General features: G+C 36.6%; 1 protein-coding gene across 3 annotated transcripts in view; it reads right to left on the bottom strand.

The window, feature by feature from the left end:
- Positions 1-1407: 1407 nt before the first annotated feature.
- The window catches only part of efemp1 (EGF containing fibulin extracellular matrix protein 1), a 34656-nt gene continuing 13167 nt past the window's right edge, over positions 1408-22896 (bottom strand). For all 3 annotated transcript variants that reach the window (XM_030156409.1, XM_030156408.1, XM_030156410.1), the window contains exons 5-11: positions 16931-17053; positions 13116-13235; positions 11919-12038; positions 10421-10540; positions 4679-4805; positions 4401-4593; positions 1408-3142 (exon numbers count right to left, since the gene is read on the bottom strand). In XM_030156409.1, the coding sequence (XP_030012269.1) occupies positions 2981-3142; positions 4401-4593; positions 4679-4805; positions 10421-10540; positions 11919-12038; positions 13116-13235; positions 16931-17053 (965 nt within the window). In that variant the 3' untranslated portion in view covers positions 1408-2980. The remainder of the gene's footprint in view (positions 3143-4400; positions 4594-4678; positions 4806-10420; positions 10541-11918; positions 12039-13115; positions 13236-16930; positions 17054-22896) is intronic.

Genomic DNA, 22896 nt, shown 5'->3' with positions numbered 1-22896 from the left:
CTTACAGATCACAGTGGGTCTACAAATGCACAAAACATTTAATAACAGGCAGAATATTGTTGAAATTGTACTTACTTCTCTTGAGACATTTCAGGTTGTTTATATTTGTTCAGGTTATTCACATTTTTTGCAAAATTATACTTTGTTTTAGTGTAAATAATGCAAATATTTACATTTACAAGAGAAAAATTTGGATTTGTCATTATTTCTATGTTATTATGATAGTATTTTACTGAATCCTGCCCACTGGAGATTAAATTGTTCTGAATGTGGAACCTGAACTAAAAGGGTTGTTAATATCTTAGTGTAATTTTTGCATTCCACAAATTCATTCCAGGGGCCGGACTGGACCCTTTGGTTGGCCAGATTTGGCCCCCGGGCCGCATGTTTGATACCTGTGTCCTACAGTTTGGAGTACTCTGTCATAATGAACCTACTAAAGAAATGGACACCTTACATGAAAGGGTTAATGTGAAGGACTCTAAACAAACTGACAATAACTGTGGTGAAAAACAATGAAAAACACATGCATACTATTGCATAATTAGGATATTAAAATGAGTAGATGACAGAGGGTTATGAAAGTTAAACTTACTTTACTTACTTGACTTGTTTCTTCTCTGTGATCATCTTCCAGTGACTTTAGGCTTTGATCTGTTTAATAAATCTAACGCTGATTAATGAAATGTCCAAGTACACGCAGGGAGATTAAGTTCATTATCTTTACAGCTACCCAGTGGAATATTAATCACAAACAAATTTTGCTCTTCTCAACAATTTCGGGGACACGGTTGAGTCAGTGAACAAGTGAGTAAGCAGTGTTGTCTCGGTGGGGTTGAATCACACACGCACAACGGCAAAAACACACAAACGCAGCGAAATGCAGCGAGCTGGGAGCTGAGGATGGGGTTAAGGGAACAATGACACATCATGGATCATCTTACACGTCCCAACGCTGCTCTGACTAAAGCTCTCGACAGCAGCGTGATTGAGTAACAACTTACCATAAAACCACTCCCAACCAATTTAAGATTCTCAATATGTGTTGTGTGTTTGTGTGTGTGTGGCGTTGTATTCGTCCCTAAGCTCACATTGACTCAACATACTCTATTACTATATCCCCCTTGGATCTCTTTAAATATGATAGATATGGCCTGGGCATCATGTTCACTGCATTTATCATTGTTATATTCAGATGAAATCATTCTCATGTTTTCCCCCGGAGCAGTGGAAAAGCAGCGGAGCGTTTCACAAAACCACTACATTTTCCATGATACTGTATGTAAAGTCACAACTTGTTAACTTTGCCAAATGCACCGCAGCATTTCAAGACGAGTTGTGCGCACGTTTCAGACTTTTTGCTGCTCTGCATGGGTTAGAAAAAGATAAAACAAACAGCAGGACCTGTCCCTGTTTATCCATCATATTTTATTCAACAATATAACTTCTGTTCTTCAGAGTACAATCAATTCAAGATACATGTGAAAAAATATATTGGCTATTTTAAATAGAAGAAGAAAACATTAAGGCATTGTCACTGAAGGAAGTTTTAACAGCACAAATGATTACAAGTGTTACATTTTCTGTGTGTATACCTCTAAGGCACTATTTTCATATGGATCATCAGAGTGCTGGCTTTCTTTCAGAGCTGTGGTGAACAGTGTTTCAGCAATAAGCCAGAGCAGACACACGGAGTCACAGAAGGCCAAGCAGGTACTGAGAGGTTTCTCATTCTGCCAAAGAAATGTTAAAAAGTGGTGGCACCGCATTAACAGTTTAACAACCGCGTCACACATGAACCGAGCCACAGGGCAAAGCGTTATAATTATCTGTATCAGGAAAGCCGGTCTGGTGCCAGTGTGACTTCGGAGAACTCGGCTGTTTCGGTCAACTGGCGTCAAACAAACACAGAGAGAGAAAAGGCCGCATCCTGCCAAAGGTGTGTTACGAAAGCTGTCATATCCTGTGCGTGTTCTTGAGTTCGCTGTTATTGCCTCGCTGACCGACGGTTGTTAAGCTGGCATCGTACAGACGCATAAACAGCTCGACCACATCCACCGAACCCGGGGCAGCGAACAAGCTCTTTCTCACTCTTTCCTTTTTTCCTCTTCCTCTCCCTCTGCGGTTCACACTTCTCTAGCTTGCAGGCACAAACGAAGGCAGACACACACGCACGCAAATACTCACACAAACATGCACACACATATTTTGTACCTAAGTATGTACATGACTTAACTCCTCTGAGCAAAGTCTATAGGCATCAAGCCTGTTGTCATTTCAGTACTCACTCAACTCACCGGTGAATACCCTCCCTTTACACTCCTCATCTGTTTCACACTTGGAAATTTTAAGTCATGAGTAAAACTATACACAAAATCGCATGAATCGCACAGCGCAACCGTCTAACCCTACGAAATCAACAGAAGCAGTGATTTAAAAGTTATTTAGTTGCTCATATAAAATAAGTTTTCTTTCATCAGAGTGCGTCACTGATGCACACACAGGTTATACTAAGCAGTTTTGTTCTGAACAAAGTGATAAATGTAGTTGGGCCGGCATCAAAAATTCATTACTCTTAGGATGTGTGTCCACCAGGCTTCTTTTCCTGAGTGCCTCTGTTCTGTTCCCATTCATTTTTAGTAAAAATGCTGCTTCTAGTACATTTTTGCGTGTACCTAAAGTTTTTGTGTCTGTTTCAGGCACTTAAAGTCTAAATATTTCAACTTTAAAGATGAAAAATGTTGCAAAGTCTAAATAGTGACTATTATCACCCTGATAGGAAAAGACGCCTGGTGGACACATCACAACATGAATCCAGCCTGGCTGTGGCTGCTTAGCTTTGGGCTGGTCTGCACCATACAGCCTCAGTTATACATTGTATGGACATAATGTATGAAAATGTACAGTATGCTATGCTGTTACAGGCATCTGCTGCGTTACACTGTTATGTTTATGGACTGACTTATTGGACCAGCTGTGTTCAGAAGGCGTAGGGCCCGACGATGATGGTGAGTCTCAGCAGTGAGCTGGAGCGGTAGTTCATGGTCAGATGGTGAGTGATCATCTCCAGATCCACCACGTACTCTCTGGGGCCCATCAGAGGCTTGGTCAACACCAGCATGGCACTCACGTTACTGGACCGCTGCAAGAAAATAAAGCCTATAAGTGAGCATGTAAGTGTGGATCTACCACATGTCTGTCTTGGCACGATTTGACAAAATGCTTTGGTTAATATTCCGCTATTTTCTTTTTTTTTTGGTTGCAGATCATGAACTTCCAGATGGCAAGGTAATGTCTACAATAACTACTTTGATTCTGACTCATAGAAACAAATCTGGAAAAGAAAAAAGAAAAGAGAAGAAAAGAAAAGAAAAGAAAAGAAAAGAAACAAAACTGGTTTAATACCACATAAACTGTCAGTCAATGCACTGTATCATTGATACAACAATAAATATGATAAGTTAAATTAGTAATTAAAAAGTACTTACTAAATACTGACAATATAATACTGTACACAGCAACAGTGCTATACACCACGCTCACATTTGTTCATGAAAGACTAAAAATAATTTAGATTTGGATTCAACCTTAATTTGAGTATAATCATGTTAATAACAGCATCAAAACACAAACTGTTACATGTTATAAGATATTCATAAGCATTATAAGATGCAGAGAAATAAAATACTGTTTAAGAATGTGAATGTTTTCTATAGTTTTTTAATGAATGTTATGGTGCATTTAATGTTTGTGTTGTGAATTGCTTTCTTTTTTGTGTTTTGACCTTGTAAAGCATTTTCAAACCTTTTGTGAAAAGTACTATATGATTAAAGTGTTACTTATGTTTTATTACATTTATTGGTCTAACTAACTTAGTTTTATGTCATTATTTATTAGATTTTTTTTTTTGCTACGTTATTAAGATTAACACAACTTTATTATGTACATAGTAACGTAATTATGCTTTTTGCAACTGCAAGATCAAACTGAGAACAATAGTTTAAGTAATTATCTCAATGTTAAAATGATCTATTATATTAATAAAGATTTCAATGACTGAGTATTGTGAAATATAAGTTTTTATAAATGATCTGTAATTGCTGTGTGAGTATATAAGTTAACCACATTAATATTACAATGTAAGCTGTATTTACAGTGTTTCCAGAAAAATCATTTGACGTTATTACTTATTTTTGACTAAATATGTCTCTGCGCTGATTCAAAACAATTCTAACTGTCTAACATGCGTCATACATGGATAAAATATTAGGTTGGACCAAAATGCCAGGCAGGTTTTGTTTGTATGATGAATGAAGCATTAATCTGCCAAATTACAGAGCATCACAACAGTGTAAATCACACAAAGCAGCACAAAATCATATAACTTTCATCTGACTTACCCGCAGGAAAAATTCTCCTCCTTCATTGCCAGCTTTGATCCTGAAGGTGTTGTGTGTGTTGGCGTAGATGTTGGTGGCCTGAATCTGGAATACGTCAGCTGGCACAGAGCGGTCGGCCTGGATGCTCATGTACTTGTAGACGATAGACGGTGGTAGGTTCTGGCACTCGGCCTGAGACCGGCAGATACAGCGACTGCAGCAACACAATTATGACAATCCCTGTGAAACTGGCTGTATTAATGATACTGAAATAAAAGAAGTAGATAGTGTTTACTGACTTTTCAGTGGTTTGGGTGTAAGGCGCCTCGCAGGGATTTCTGGGATAGCAGCGAAAACCTCCATAATAGTTCCAGCACATTTCATCATCTTGGCAGTTATGGGTTCCCATATCACACTCGTTTATGTCTGATGATTGACGAAGCCACAGAGAAAACAAACACATTCAGTAGTCAGCAAAAGTGATTAACTCCACTGCAGAATAAACAGTGGGAGTCCTCTCCTCTGGTCTTTGTAGAATATTAAATGCATCTGTAAATAATGAGTAAACAGCTGCTATTAGGACACAAGTTGATTTATTGTAGTTAAATTATGCACAATAAATGTATCTTAAAGTTACGGACTGCAGGGTTCTGCGTCAGCTAAAGTTGATGTTTCTTTTAATTTTTGAGTCATGCTACATTGTTATTTTATCTCTGGACAAGAAGAGATCTTACAGCAAACAGAAGCCTTGAGTTTTTTGCCATCTGATCATGACGTAAATGGAAAACCTCTGACACTAGATGGAAAGAAAAAAGTAATTCTGTAACTCAACCAACCCCAACCAACACTTTTTGAACAAGATCAGAGTCATGTTTCCAAAACTAAGGAGAAAAAGGAAGCTCCTGAATGTGTCTCACAAGGAGGGATGAGGCTCCCGATGGACTCATCAGGGACATACGTCTGCCACTGCTCCACCACCAGGAGGTGTGTCGCTATTAAAGGAGTCAGTAATCAGTGACTTCTAAGTCCTGACCCTGCAGCACTGGCGAAGGTGTTTGTGGTAGTGACGCCCAGAGTCAGACATCATATATTAGCATTATTCAGATGAAAACCAATCAGTCATTATGACACTGATGGGAAAAATGGCAAATGACTATTTTTGGTAATTTCTGCATACATTACAAGGCAGTGACAGTAACAGTTCCAGTGAGGACAGTGAGTCAACAATCTCAGGTCCAATGTGGTCTCCAGGGTCTGTAAGGTCCACCTGTGCATGAACAGTGAGTGTACCTGCTTTGTTAGGTACCATGAAGTAATGGTACTAATGTAAGGAATGATGTTCAAAGGGAGAATGTGGATGTGGACAGGGGTCTGGATCAGCACTTATGTTGGACTAATGTTCTAAAAGTGATGTTCGAATATGTTCCTTTCACCTTACATGTGTTTTACTTGTTTTTTTTATATTTAATTCTTGTATTTTTTTTCCCCCACTTATGGGCAAGGAACCAAATATCGTAACTTCATTAACCTTGAACAATTAAAAAGAAATTGAAAAAAATCACAAAAGTAATAAATCTTATGTCCTCCAATAACACACTAAGGTTGAAATATTCAATTTCAGAGTATTTCTGTGAGTGCCCTATAAAGGGTTAATGTTTTTTCTTATCTCATTACAATGGGACCTGTCAGTGGGTGGGGCATTTTAGGCAGAAAGTGAACATTTAGCCTCGAAGTTCATGTGTTAGAAACAGAAAAATGGACAAGAGGAGAGATCTGAGCAACTTTGTCAAGAGGGAAATTGTGACGGTCAAATCACTGGGTCAGAACATCTCCATCTTGTTGTTCATTCCTAGTGATAAGAGGTTAAAACCGACCAAAAGTCTCTAAAGAACAAAAACCAGCTGAGCATCTATGGGAGCAGAACATTATTTCCACCTGTCTAATACTGTGCAGGTTCCTCTTTTCCACAAAAACAGCTCTGACTCTAGGCCTAGACTCCACCAGACCTCTGAAGGTGTGCTGTGGTATCTGGACCAAGATGTTAGCAGCAGATCCCTGAAGTCCTGGAAATAGAGAGGTGGACCTACATGGACCAGATTTATTTGTCCAACACATCCCACAGATGATCAATAGCCCTGAGATTAGGATGTCCTTCCTTAGTCTATTTTTGGTCGGTACTAACCACTGCAGACCAGGAACACCCAACAAGACCTGCAGGTGTGCAGATGCTCTGACATCACCGTTACATTATGGACCTGGTCAAAATCACTCGGATCCTTAAGTTGCTCATTTGGCTGCTTCCAACACATTAGCTTTGAGGACTAAATGTTCACTTTTTGCCTAATACATTCAACCCAGTGAAAGGCAGGGATGAAATACTCAATATTATTATCATTCTCCTGTTAGTTATCAGAATGTAATGTTTGTCACAATAATTTTTGCTCATTATATTTATGTATATTATATTAGCCTAGTCATAGCTAAGCACTAACAAGCTACTACTGGTTGCATTGGCCGCACATTTATCATAATAAAGTTAGCCAGTATCCATAGACTGCAAGGGAAGCTCGGCTTCCCCTAAAATTACAAAAATTAAATGGTTAAATATGCACGGTTGTGTTGACATTTCATTGACTACAAATATGTTAGAACACGTTCATCTCAGACGAGTTCGTTCAGAATCAGCTTTATCACAAATCAACTGACTCGATGTTGTTCACTTCTCATCCATTCCCGTTGCGCTGTTTTCTCATACGATCTCTGCTCAGTACATGTGCCCGTAGATGCTCGGCATCCATGCACTTCAATGGGACTGAGTGGAACAGTTTTTTTCATTGCCTCAAAACTGGACGGTAATTGGATAAATACCACAATGTTGTCCCACCCCCAGACGCTCGGCATCTCTGGGGGTGAATGGAGCTGTGGGCGGAGCTCGGCTGGGCTGGACACCGGGCTTCCACGTGCTGATTGGGGGATCAGTCGAAAGGCTGAATCCTGTTTGATTGACAGCTATTTTCAGATCTACTCCTTCACTGACAGAGTTCAGTTTAATACCGTTGCGCATTCTGCTGTGAAATCAAGAGAGAAACCACTACGAAATTACTTGTTTATTTCTTGCACTGTAAATAAAACACACTCATTGTACTTCCTTGTTTCAATTTAACATAATTTCAATGTTTTCTTGTTTACTTGGTATGATAAGGTCACTGACCATTTTCTTAAAAAGGAACGGAGGGATGAATTTATGTTTAAAAACTTGACATTTTTTTAATGTAAAATGACAATGAGCTTCCCCTGTCTGAAAGACGAGCAGCCGCCACTGCCAGTATCCCTTCATGCTTGGCTTAGCAGAGGATCTCTAACTTCTCCACCTTTATGAAAACCTTGTTCACATACAGTAGTAATGTGTCAAATAACAGATGACTTTTTGAGTCGTGTCTGACAGTTGGTCCAGTCTTCCTTTTCAGCTCCACGTTCTTGATTACATTTCTCAATCCATCTCAAAAACATTTACAGGCCATTTTACAAATTTGTACTTGATCTAGGTAAAAAAAAAACAAACTACGATTTAAAGAGATTCAATCTGTCTTAACTTTACATTAGACATACAGCGGCAGTGTTTGAAACTTTTTTTAGTGTCACTGGGGGGAGAAAATCCATATTTAACTCTCAGTATAAATTCAATAGGCCATAGAGGACACAAGGCTTCTGCATCCACTCCTTATCTGTGTTTTCAGACTGTGGAAAATCTACTCTGTCGTCTATTTACAGGCATTTTGGCACAGGCGAGGAGGTTAAAAACATGACTGACAGGTGTAATTACCAATCACATCTATCAGATGGGCTGTGGATGTGACTGCTCTACTCCATGTCTCAACATGGAAGCTTGCTAAAGTGTCTTCACTTTTCTATAACAGCATAAAATGGCTTTAGGTTCATCTATATTTGTATTAAGTCATTTTTCCCCTGTTCCTTTATTTATTTGACATTTAATATGATTTAGGTTATTCTATTTGCACACATGGAATATAATACTCATAAGTGTATAACCACAAGAAAATAAGGGTAATTGAGTCTACCATGTTACTGCAGTTGGTCTAAACAGACTTCATCTTCTATTTTTTTCCATTTTGTGACTGATGCCATCCAGTGTTAAAGTGCATTACTGTAACCTGCTATACTTAAGTGTGGACCATAGTTAATATCACATTGATTTAAAAGCCCACAGCAAGGTTAGAATAATTTTGGATTTTTCATTATAGTTTAGGTTTATTTAGTTTTGACTTTTTTGTGGTCTAATTCAGTTAGTTCTAATTAATTTTTAGAGCAGGTTTGCTAGTTTTTATTTGATTTCATTTGTTTTCTAAGAGCTTAGTTTTACTTTTTCTTCATATCTTTTATCTTCCTCGCCGTCGTATTCAAAGAAATCCCATACAGGACTCTGCTGCTTTCTCCCGACTGTAGTCTCCATGTTTCCAGGTAGAGTGGGGACGAGAAAACTCTAAACAACAGGTGATGAGAAGTGACGGAGTGTGAAGTGCTGTACGGTGCTGTCACTTAAAATTGCTCGAACAAAATAAATCGATTTCATATCAACTGGACATTGACAAAGACAAAAACAAAAGGAATTTTATCCATAATTTTTATATGTTTTAGTTAGTTTTGTAAGCACACAATACAGTTTCAGTTAGTTATCATTTTTTTCTTTTAATTATTTCGGTTAACGAAAATGTTTTTTCAATTCTAGTTTTCGTCATTTCATTAGTTTTCGTTAACGATAATAACCATGGCCCACAACATACAAAACATAATTTTTTTGCCGCCACCATATAACAGGGTGTAAGAGAATTCAGCTGGTTAGAATCAGCAGCTTGAGACCACTAAATATTACAGAGGGAACCTTTAAAGTTGAACTGTGATTTTACTTTAACCCTTTCATGCAAACTGGTCACTACATTTGACAGCTATTCTACCGCTGTTCTCTTGTATATTCATGGGTTTTGTTATACAGTGGATGTGTATGCATCATCCCATACACTGCAATTCATACCATTGCTGTAACTTTGCTGTTCTTGATAAACCTGATCTGCAGTAATATGAAGTGAAGTTAGTAATAACTAGTATTAGAGTATGTTAAAATGTGAGAAAACATCAGATTAGCTGAATGAAAAATGTTTTCATTTCATAGTTTTCACACAGTATATCACTTTCTGATGATGGGTTTAAATACAAGTTTCTTTGTTTCAAAAATTAAACACCTGGTGTTTGTAATTCCAGGAAAAATAGGTTCATAAAAAATTTCAATTGCATTGTTTTTTTCATGCCTAAAGAAGAATAAAAACTCTCAGGAAAAAAATCTCGACTAAAGTTCTCATAATTCATGCATGAAAGGGCTAATGAAGGAATGAGACTTTGTTGGTGCAACCCAGGCCAAGTTTAGGATGTAGAGCTAGAGGAGGGAAGCCTGAGGACCAGAGCAAAGGGAACCCCTGAACGCTGCACCTCCCAGCCCTGCTTGCAGCCTCCTCCCTGCAGCGTTCCCACCATGAAAATAGGATCATCAAACGTGCCCCAAACCACAGCGCTATTTCTGGCACAACAACCTGGATTCATCACCAAAGGGTCGCTCTGACACAACAGGCTGGATTCATGACTCCCCCTATAAAGACTGCACCTGACTGTGGGGGAGAGGAAAAAATAACAGCTCACCCTTTGAGAGTGGGCTGAAGCTTCAAATAAATCCACTTCAAGAAACCAGCATCATGCATATAAATTCGCAGAGGTGGCTTAGCGGGGCAACGCGCGGCTGCTGTGTTTGTGTTGCCTAACCTCGGGATTCTTTCCATGACAGTACTGGGTGAGAGTAGCTTTCATTAGTGCTTGAGAATCAGAATAGTCATGATAGTATCTTCAAAGAGTTCAGGAAGAGGAGGAGGGAGAGGGAACTTCAGTGTATGAAAACAGAGAAAATAGACAAATAATTCAACTAAAATGGGATATGATAGAATGAAGAGGCAGAAGGAGGAGGAGGACTGCAGTACCTTGACACAACCTGTTTCCCTGTAGCTGATATCCTTCAGGACACTCGCAGGAGTAACTTCCTGGGCTGTTAATGCACTGGAACTGACACATGTAGCTGGAGAAGCTGCATTCATCGATGTCTGTCCAGGAAACATGCACACAAACAGACAAAGCATCAGTACATGTTCAAAGACAGGAATGGGTTTGGTGTGTGTTAGGTTCATTACTGTACTTAAGTGGAGCTTTCTTTACTTCATTTGAGTATGAATTATTCTTAGAAGGTTTTCTTTTACTTTCTTTTATATTTTTATTGGGTTTGGGTCATTTGTTTCAAGTTGTTTTGTAGAAGCTGTTGAAGGTGTTTAATAAACACGTTAAGTGCATATATATTCCCTTCTTTCTTGAGTTTGTTTGCTCATGCAAAATGAAACACAATTATTATAGATTAAAAATGAATGATATTTAATCGTGATTAATCGAAATTAATCCACAGCAACCCTGTGATTATTCTGATTAAAAAATAATAGTTTGACAGCACTAAGTTTTATATTTTCTTTTACATTTATTAAGTATCTGTACTTGTTTCTCTTCATATTTTCAAAACAGCCACATTACTAAAGTTTTACTGCATTTGAAGTGAATTATTAATTTATTTGTATAAATGTACAAATCTTTCTGAGATCAGGACTCTACTACCGAAATGGGTGACAATGACATATAAGAAAAACAGGTAAGTATAGGTATCTGTTATTCCATAGCATGCATGAAAAACAAGATAATGAACAACATGAAAGCATGATGAAACAGACGACAGGAGAATGAAAACTGATGTGCACATTGTAAAGTCAATATTCATTATTTTCCTGATATTCGTTTATTTTTCTTTCTTTCTTTCTTTCTTTCTTTCTTTCTTTCTTTTGAAGTTAGCCTTTGCATTACATTAATAATTCATGAGTTTTGGTCATCTTTCCACAAAAACAGCTGGTGGAAATTGTCCTTCAAAGCAGTATGTTTTACTTTTATACACTTTACCCTCATACTTTTACTTGAATACAGAAGCTGAAGAAGTTTCTTTACCAGTTCATAGTATTTTTTAGATATAGTTTTGTACTTAGATGTAAGTAAAGAACATAAATGTTTGCTACCTCTGGATGTGCATAAACATACATTCATCTACTATGTGTGAGTATATATGACAATGTGAGGACCAGTTTGAGTTTTAGACCTCAGAACATATTTTCACTCACTTAATTTGTGATGAATTAGATTAGGTTTATTTACTAGTCTATTTTGTAATGAAAATGCCCACTAATTAATACCTGTATTGAACAATATTAGATGTAATTGTGCTGGATTATAGTAAAAATGCTAATCTGCATCCATAGTCCCAATTAAATCATTGAAATAGGAGGTTCAGTGTAAGTGAAGGGTTAGGAAATATTGAGTAAGATGTAAGAGAATGTATTATGTCGATGTTTACAAAGACTGAAATAGAAACGTGTACATATGTGTATCCACCTTGACAGGAGACGGAGTCATGTGCCAGTTCGTAGCCCTGCTCACACTGGCACAGGAAGGAGCCAATCAGGTTGTAGCAGTTATGCTGACAGGGGCTTTGCACATCACACTCATTCACATCTGGAGTAAAAGAATGCAAACAGCTGTTAGTATCATCTGATGACAGAGCTTTGCAAAAGACCATCGACTACACACTGGAAGAAACTCAGCTCCAGCTAAGCTACTCTAGGCATTCTGCAGTACAAATAGAAAATATACATAAATATAAATATAAATAAAGCTTCTTCATAACATTTCAAAGTACTTTGTACAAAAAAAACCCCAATAATGTCCAGTTTGCATGGGCTTGGTGCTGTAGAATGGCAGCCTTTTCCACATACACTACATAAAAGTGTTGGTAAAAGGGATTCAGGTTCATTCAAATTCACAGTTTTAGCAAGAAAATGAAAAAAATAATAATTTAAACGTGTAATAAGGACACATCCTCGTGTCCTTATTGTGAAGTTTTTGTTGAAGTCTGTGATGTAGCTAACTCTGTTTATAAGCTAATAGTGGCTACTATTGCACATCTGCATCATACGTCTCCAAAAAGTATCCATAAGAGGCTGACTGATATACAACAGATAGGGATTGGAAAAGAAAAAAATAAAACAAACAAAAGAAAAAACACTGACTTACTGCTGATATCATACACACCTCAGCTTTAATACATGCTGACACAAACAATTCTAAAATGATATCTGACTTTATTACAGACTGGATAACGGAATACATCTTATTCAGTGAGCATCAAAGTCAACTTATGGGGAACTCAACACAGAAAAATCAAAGTGGAAATTATATTTATTATCTGAATAATTTTAATCCTAACATTAGGGATCAGTCACTAACTCAACTAACAGGCCAAATGGATTTACTGGTCTTTCACCAGTATCTGTGTCTAATATGTTGTGACATGCTGTTTATTCTTTACCAGAGCTCAAAATGTCAAGGAAAAAGAAAAGGTTGTCTGTACCATGATATTACACACTCACATACAGATACTAACAAATAACATATACAACTTTGCTAAATTTCTTTGTTCTCTTTCTTTTTTCTTGCATCTGAGCCAAACTGCGACAGCATGTCCATTCTGCCCACCCTTTTTGGTTTGTCACATGCACAGACCTGTACTTTTTCTCATCAGGTGACACTTACCGATGCAGCTGTGGTTGTTGCTGGCCAGTTTGTGACCCACGTTACACTCACAGTAGTACGCACCAGGAGTGTTCACACACCTGTGCATGCAGTAGTGGGTCAGGGAACATTCATCTTTGTCTGCACATGGACATAAGCACAAGTTAGACGGTCATGTTTCAGAGTCTAAAATGACACAGCAAATCCAGAAGTGTTTGTTTTCTAAAGTTGAATTGGGTGTTGTTTTTACACTCCTGCAGTGTTGAAGAGTGTGTGGGTTTAACACAGTCTCATGGGGATGGTCTGTGTTGTGGAGGATGTCAGGTTGTAACAGCACACAGTTAGATCAGTGACGTTGTAACACCATGAGTAAAATACTCTGCAGGGTTGATGACAATCCCTGTGTTGCCATAGCACACATACACTCATGTGAGGTACTTAGCTCCACCTTCATATAGTCACAAAGCTTGACTCTCTTTTGATAGAGGGTTAAATGTGCTGCATGAGCAGCACCTTTTGTAACATAGGGAAGTATTACAGACACCAAGTAAACACTCACACTATCCTGAGTATCATTTTGTGGCTCCAGTGGTCATCAGGATAACATGTTACAGAAAATGAAGCCTCGGCGAGTCAAGTTTACACACATAACACAACATGTGATCCAAGGTTATTATCGTTAGCAAAAACTAACAAAATGACGAAAACTAGAATTGTAAAAACATTTTCATTAACTGAAATAACTAAAAACTATAATTAAAAGAAAAAAGCGATAACTGAAACTGTATTGTGTGTTTACAAAACTAACTAAAACTTTAGAAAATTATGGATAAAATTCTCTTCGTTTTCGTCTTTGTCAATGTCAGATTGATATGAAATCGATTTATTTCCCTCGAGCAATTTTAGCTGCTGGCACCGTATGACAGTTAACAGTCTGTCACTTCTCATCACTTGTCGTTTAGTCGTCTTCTGGTCCCCACTCTACCTGGAAACATGGAGACTAAAGTTGGGAGAAAGCACCAGAGTTCTGTACGGGATTTATGTGAATAGGACACGAAGAAGAGAAAAGATATGAAAAAACTAAAACTAAACTAAAACTAAGCATTTAGAAAATAACGAAAACTAATAAAAACTAGCAAACCTGCTCTAAAAACTAATTAAAACTAACTGAATTAGAGAAAAAAAAGTCAAAACTAAATAAAACTAAACTATAATGAAAAGTCCAAAACTATTATAACCTTGATCTGATCAGACCAACAGTTTATTAACACCTTTTCTCCGCTAATACCTCATCACACAGGGTGTCATGGTTTTGCTTCTTGGCCACACCCACTCACGACATGATTAAAATTAAAAATCTGAGCTCGTTTTAAAACATAAGTCCCAAACTCCTGAGTAAAGAAAAGTAAACTCTAGACTCTTTATACGTTTAACAGTATTGTTCGGATTCTCTGTTTATAATTTTACACTATTAGAGTTAAATACCGATGACTAGACTATACTATACTATACTATACTATAATGTTGACTTCAGCAATTAAATAGTGGTTCCTATATATCCTCCTGAGACTCAGTAAGTAAAAGTTTTGGCTTTTTTACATTAAATAACTCCCTTGATTGGAAACAGCCTGATAAACAGTTCTTTCAGATCCATTTTTGACTTTTTTTGCAGTGGACAGCATTTTTGTTTTTTACCTCCTCGGCCCACCAAAGGGACCACTGTCACCAGCATGTCTAGTCGCTTTAACATTGACCCTCAAATTGTGCAAATATAACTTGCGCATAAAAATTTACCTAATGGAGAAATGACAATTTTGCGAAAACTCTCCTTTTATGATTAAAAGTTTTTGCATCTGCAAGAGGTGGTTTTTTGGGCGTAGCGCAATTGGTATATCGCCCAAATGTGCAATGGAAAGACCTTTTTCCGCAACTAGAGTCACGTGACTAAAAAAAAAAACAGATGTTGCCAGACGTTACAACAAGCAAAGAAGAAGAGTTTTAAAAGAAACATGGCTCGGTATGTGTGGACACACCAGGAAACTGAATCATTTTTTAGTACGGAATAGAGAGATAGTATATAATAATAATGTATATATTTGTAAATCAACACCATATTTACGTTCGTTGCCATGTTTACGGAATGACTTCTTGCGTCATCTCGTGATAATAAATAAACAAATCATAGCATTTGTGATTTAATGGAAAAACCGACATTATGCACTTCTGTTTTTTCCACATTTAGTAAATATCGGTAAAGTTTTGTGCAGATATCCAATGGAAAAGCGACTACTGTCCGTCTGTGACAAATCTTGTAAACACTGTGGAAAAAAAATCAGCTGTAACCTTACATTTTTTACCAGACATAAATCATGCATAGAGCTTGGACAAGTTCTGAAAAGGGTGACCTTGACCTATTCTGTGACCTACTTTTCTAAGATCAAATGTCTGAAAACACCATAACTCTCCACTGTGTGCGACACAGCAGATTCAGGTCAAATTCATGAAAATCAACTCTTCACTTCATTCCAAGTTCTAACCCTATCTTTGGCTGATTTTCAAGCCCAGGGGGTTTTGCTCTGCTCTGTTTTTTTTTTTTTTTAAGTAAAGCTGTAAAACTCTTGTCTACAGAGGACAAAAATGCATTGCTGGGTCTCAGGAGAATTTATTTTATTTATTTATCTATTTATTTTATTTATTTCGAACACGCAAAGAAACAAAATAAAACAAAATGAAGCAAATTAAAACAAAATTGCATTTAAATGAACAGAATCTATCTTCAAGTGCGTGCAAATTTGAATTTTACTCGGTCGAAAAGGAGTAGGAAGAAGTATAAACTTATTTAATCCTACCCCTCAAGTGCTTTTACATCTTCATCACTAACCTAATTAGGGATGTAACGATTACCGGTATAACGATAAACTGCGGTAAAATTGCAGATGGTTAGTATTACTGTTTAAATTCTAACTATCATGATAACCGTGTTTGATTACTGCACTTTTAGGGGAATAAACCCAATGTAAAGATCTGCTTTTATGTCAGATATTTGAGTATAGTTGTAATTTATTACAATGTTGATTTTATATACCTAATATTTGGAACCAATATTCACTTTTAAAGTCTTTGAAAAAGTCCGTTTAGCATCTTTGTGTTATTTCTGCAATAAAGTATATACATTTATCAAATAGGATTTTATATATTTTTTTGTGTTTCTGTCCTTTTATGTCTTTATAGCAGGTTAACATGAAAAAATAATAGGCAGATGATATAGATGAAGTTGTGCTGAAAAAAAGATACCAAACATGGGTGTAATAAACATTTGTTTATATAGTATATAAAGGCAAAATCAAAAGTACTAAAAAACAGAAAAAATAGGCTCAGACCACTAAGGGTTAACACTTGAATGTTTCTGCCAAGAGAAGGTACATTGTGCCTATTATTTATTTATTTATTTATTTTTTTTAAATACAACTTGGTTAAATTATTTCAGTGTGTGTATCGGTACTTTTTGAACATTTCGAGCACAATTTCAATAATACCACGATAATAATGATAACCGTGATAATTTTGGTCACAATAACCATGATATGAAATTTTCATATCGTTACATCCCTAAACCTAATACAACAATCAAACAAGACATCTTTCCCAATTTTAGCACTCAACCACAACAAATACACAATGCAGTAATTAAACCATACACAACAATATGATCATGGCAGTACAGTCATACAAACAGACTCAACAATTCAACAATTTTCTTCAATAATAATAAGAAGATAAACACCAGGTGAGTACTGATTAACTCTAAGGGTGTTAAAGTTTATTGATCTACTCACCTATACAGTGCTCTCCACTCCTCTGGTAGCCTTGAGGACACTGGCAGGTGTAGGAGCCTCTGGTGTTGTAGCATGTTTGCTCTGGACCACAGGTGTGTCGTCCTGTTGCACATTCATCAATATCTGCAACATGTTAGAGAAGAAGTAGTTAACAGCAGGCTGGAACATAGGGTTACAAAGCAAATCATGTCTGCACCGTAAGACATGTGGACTCTGTGATCTATGACGTGTGAAGTCTTTTACACAGACAGTAAAATGTATAATCACTGACACCATCACATCACACACATGTGCACACAGAGGGAGCAGGCCTTAAATACAGAGGGCTTTTATTCTGCTGCTCCGGGTGTTGGGGAAAACACAGATGATATCTTCTACTAACAGGACAGCTTTTTGATCGGGGAAGACTGTGTGTACGTGAGTGTGTGTGTGTGTGTAGGCGCTGATACGTATCCTGCTTTCAGATCTCTTAACACACATCCATCAAACAAAAAAAATGCACAAATCCACATGTTCACTTTTACAACAATTCCTTTAGTTCTTGCATTTTAAAACATGTGTATGAGGGTAGGCTGAAAAAGCTCATGTGCTGACTGGGATGTCCTTGTGGTATAAAGGTATGTATGGGTTATTTTTCAACACTGTCCCCTTTGAGGTTCACACACTCGAATCCCTTTCATATAGAGAAGCTTTCATCTTGAACGTTAAAAAAAAAAGTCCTCAATGGCCTCATCATCACTTCAATATTTCTTGCCAGCTGAATGTTTTTTTTTGTGTTTGGAAACAGGTGGAAGTCAGATGGTGCCAAGTCAAGGTGAGTGTTTTGGGTGGTCAACCAGATCGAAGTCACAGTCAAGCACAGCAGGACCCTGTTCACCCAGCCACGTTTAAAGTCCTCTATGGATCAAAACACAGTAATGTCCCATCAGAGAGTGAACTTTAACTGATGGCCATTCCAGCATTTATGTCAATATTAAGCAGCTCCTTGTTTTAGATCACCGGTGTCAAACATGCGGCCCGGGGGCCAAATCCGGCCTGTCAAAGGGTTCAATCCGGACCCTGGGATGAATTTGTGAAATGCAAAAATTACACTGAAGATATTAACAGTCAAGGATGTTAAAATCCTTTTAGGTCAGGGGTGTCAAACTCATTTTAGTCCATGGGCCACATACAACCTGATATGATCTAAAGTGGGCCAGACCAGTAAAATAATATAAATAATAGGATAATAATAATTTTTGAGTGAAAAAATTAAAATTCCGTAATGAAAATGTTTACATCTATGAATTGTACTCAAACATAACATGAAAAAATATGAACAACTTGAAAATTCTTTAGTAAAATAAGTGCAATGTTAAGAATATTACGCCTCAGTTTATCATTTATACATGTGAATCACAACTTAGAGATCACAGTGGATCTACAAATATACAAAACATTAAATACCAGGGAGAATATTATTAAAATTCCACACACTTCTTTCAAGACGTTTCAGATATTCACTTTTTTTTTTTTTGTAAAAGGCTAGTCTGTAAATGTAAATATTCTTGTGTAATGTGACTTTTTTTTAAAACTAAAACAAAGAGAAAAATTTACAGTTTTCATTATTTATAGGTTATTACCATAGTATTTTACTGGTCTGATCATTTTTAGATTGAAATGACCTACAATGATTTGAACATCCTTGATTGTTAATATCTTCAATGTAATTTTTGCATTTCACAAATTAATCCCAAGGGCCGGATTGAACCATTTGGCGGGCCAGATTTGGCCCCCGGGCCGCATGTTTGACACCTGTGTTTTAGGTCATTTCAGTGTAAAGTGGATCAGACCAGTAAAATACTATCATAATAACCTATAAATAATGACAATTGTAAATTTGTCTCTTTGTTTTAGTGTAAAAAAAGTAAAATTACACAAAAATGTTCACATCTACAGACTAGCCTTTCATAAAAAAAAAAAAAAAAGTGAATATCTGAAATGTCTTATGAGAAGTACGTGGAATTCTAATAATATTCTCCCTGTTATTTAATGTTTTGTGTATTTGTAGATCCACTGTGATCTCTAAGTTGTGATTCACATGTATAAATGATAAACTAAGGCCTAATATTTTTAACATTGCACTTATTTTACTAAAGAATTTTCAGGTTGTTCATATTTGTTCATGTTATGTTCAAGTACAGTTCGTAGATGTAAACACTTTCATTACGGAATTTACTTTTTTCACTCAAACGTTCTTATCCTATTATTTATATTATTTTACTGGTCCGGCCCACTTTATATCATATTAGGCTGAATGTGGCCCTGAACTAAAATGAGTTTGACACCCCTGTTTTAGATAATCCCTTACGGTCCAACTATAGCACAAATGACTTTAAAAGTAAAAATGTGGGTCATTTAGCAACGCTAATCTGTCAAATTGTCTCCAAAATGTCCCATCAGAGAGATTTCCAGTACTGTGTTTTGACCCCTAATAGTCATCACACACAGCATTACCTGGAAGCAAAGACTGAAATTAACCCCTAGAAGTCAGCACCGTACATTTCTGTTAACCCTTTCATGCATGAATTATGACAACATTAATTAAGATTTTTTTTTTTCTTTATTCCTCTTTAGGCATTTAAAAAATAATAAGATTTTTTTTTTATGAAGCTGTTTTTCATGGAGTTGCAAAAATGTGTGTTTAATTTTTAAAGCAAAGAAACGTGTATTTACTGATATACTGTGTGAAAACTATGAAATAAAAACATTAAATGCTGCTAATTTGATGTTTTCTCACATTTTAACATATACTACAAACAAAAAGTTAAAGATATTTAAAAATTTGGGGCTGTTTTTTTCAGTTGGGATTCTTACACAACGCTTTTTATTTTTTTGTGTGAATTGAATTGAAACACATTTTTTTCATGACCAGACAGTTTTATTTACAAATGACAAAAAATGACAAAAAAATGACAAAAAAAAGAAGAAATATCCTTAACTTTTTGCTTGTACTCTACTCTAATACTAGTCATTACTCACTTCATGGAGATAATATGCCAAAAAAAAAAAAAAAAAAAGTTAATTACAGTCTAATAACAATAACAAGGACTTGATTTACACTCAAACATATTAGATCAGGTTTATCTAGAGCAGCAAAGTTACAGTAATGTTTTCAATGTCAGTGTATGGGATGATGTATAAATGTCCACTGTGTTGGCTGATATGAAACTGAAACAACAAAACCCATGAATACACTGTCCACTGGAGTGACCACTGTGCATGAAAGGGTTAATATCCCCAGTTCGTAGTTGATTTATTTGTTCATACTAGTTATATTATAATAATGTTCAGTCAATGAATGTCCAGTTTGGAGAAAAAATAACTGTTTCCATGCACTTTTTTAAAAATAGATTTCTGAATGTGTGTATGATTGACTGAAAGATCATCATTGTCATTTCATGTCAGTCTGACATTTCTTGAAAATGAAAAAAACAACTTTATTATTTTTTTATTGTAGGCATTATTTATCTATCTATTTGGCTTTTTTTCATATGTTACACTACTTTTGTCGCCAAAAAAAAAAAGCTAAATCAATTTGTAATCTCCATATTTTGATTTACACATAGTTACGGTGTGTTTTCAGAATTTATTTGACTTTTTTTCAAAACACATCACAGTATTCCAGTGCTCTACTAATAGCTGCATATTTTGACATGCAACACATGGGATATTAGGTTATATGAAGTGCCTAAAAAGGTGATTATAAGCAGGTATGGCAAAAATGGACATTTATATTCCACTTTTACACCTTTAAGTACATACAGGCTGATTAACCTGATGTTTTACCAACTCCCTGTATCTTCTGAAAGTGACTAATGTAGGACCTCCCCACTGGAATTACTGAAATTATTAGCCCATAAAATAAAAGCATTGGTTATATCTAGATCTTTTAATGTCCAGTTCCATTTTTACTGACTGATTAGTGAGCTTGATGTCCAGTTATAAAGTTTCAAATGGATTAAAGGTAGTTATTTTCCAGTAGCATAACTTTTTTTTTTTCTGTGAGTAAAGATGGTCATTCCAAATTCTTCTTAAAAATCAGTTCATCTTTACTTTTCAACTGACCGTCATAAATCTTCGCAAAGCTTGAGGCAACATACAGTAAAAATACATCAGAAAATGATAAAGTCATAAAGTTATGATGTTAAATGCTGTGATGCAAACTCAACTTGTCCATATTGTCACAAATATTCTGTTACATACAACATTACTTCTGTAACCACAGAAACAATTAGGTGATTTGGGCTAATGTTAGCAAAAATATGTTATTCTACTGATTAGAGGACGTATCATTTTCAGAGTGAAAACATTAAAAATAGTTAACAGCGAGTTATCGTGGGATGAAATACACCACACAGCAGTGGAAAGTCTCCTCTTTTTATGTTGATCTTATAAACACTCTCTCAATTTTGGTTTGTTTGGAGCCACGCTGTCTTAAAAACAGCTTTTCTCACTGCTACACATGACTGACTATCCTCTGCAAACCCCTACGTGTGCTTTTTCTGAGCTTCTATTTTCCTGTTTTTCTCTCCCGTGCACATGCATTACAGATATTCCCATATTCTCTCATCCCTATGGGCCCACCAGCAGTCCTCTTGGGTGGTCTGACACAACCCGTCATATGCAGACAGCCAGTGGGCATCAGTTTAGTAGAAATGTCAGACAGTTATTCTCAATACCACACACACACACGAGAGTGGGGAACTATTTCTGCATTGTGATTCCACACATGCATATCTCAATGATAGCTGGATGATGCAGGAGAAGAATCTTTTTCTGAAGTGAGTGGAAAAGCTTTAACTTGCACTTTGTTCTTTTAATTGACAGGCATCTGCAGCAGTTGGTGTCAGATATGATTGATTAAACCCTTAAAGTCTTCAAAGAAAAAACACCAGAAAAAGATCCAGCTTTGAAAAATCAATTAAAAGGTATATAGGGAGATCCGACTTGCACCTGCATATCTTGAAGTGGTATTTCCCCAAAGAGGCTCATGTTGTGATCTGGGCTGGAAAGGATCACTCACAAAAGTTGCCCTAGAGTGTCTTAAACCTCCAAAGTATGACAGTCCTGTAGTCAACAGTATCCAGTGGGAAGAGCTCTTGTGAGAAATGGGCTTGGTTTTCTGTGTCAGAAGCCATAAAACAGAGCGTGAACAGAGGGTAAGCTGTCCTCGCTCCTTTCAAAAGAAAGAAAAGGAAAAGGGCTAAAATGCTCTCAAGTCAAAGGGGGCACAGTGATAGGATGAACTAAGTACATTAGGGACAAAAGCGTGGCTTATCTAATGGTGTACTTGAGAGATGTCAGGTGCAAACTGCAAACTGGGAGGAATGCAAAGACGAGGCTTGTCTCTCACTGACCCGCTTAGTGAATAACAAACATGTTGTTTTAGAAAATAGCCGTCTGTGGCTTCAGGTCTGATGTGGTTTGAAAGGCATCTGGGAAAGTGCATTGACAACCTGCGCCAAATGCCAGCAAGAAACTGAAAACTACCAGCATCACCAGAGGACACAGTGGCAGCAGCACAGGGCCTTTACGACAGGGCAAGGAACAAAGCCTTTGTACACAAGGTCTTTCCTGGATGACAGTATGGAGATTCAGCCTCCTGACTGGAGAGGTCTATGTAGTTTGGATGTGGATATATATATCCATACTTCTATACTCTTGATGAGAGCATCATCATTTGCAGAGAAAAACAAAAGACAATGTGTTTTCAATACGATTTAGAGAGATGTGGTGGAAAAATTTACTTTTTATGTTTTATACTCTTTATATTTTATACTGTTAGTACATCTTCTTTTAATGCTGAGTCATTATTCATTATGTGTGATGTTTACCACTCTGTAACACCCCCAACCCAGGAACGGAGTTCTTGCCTTGAGTTAAAACCCAAACACCTAAATGTCTGAATGTGTAGATATGTAGAT

Source organism: Sphaeramia orbicularis, chromosome 15 (assembly GCF_902148855.1).
Source record: "Sphaeramia orbicularis chromosome 15, fSphaOr1.1, whole genome shotgun sequence".
Classification (NCBI taxonomy): domain Eukaryota; kingdom Metazoa; phylum Chordata; class Actinopteri; order Kurtiformes; family Apogonidae; genus Sphaeramia; species Sphaeramia orbicularis.
Note: the sequence above shows the minus strand (reverse complement) of the source record. Positions and strands in the feature narration are given on the sequence as shown.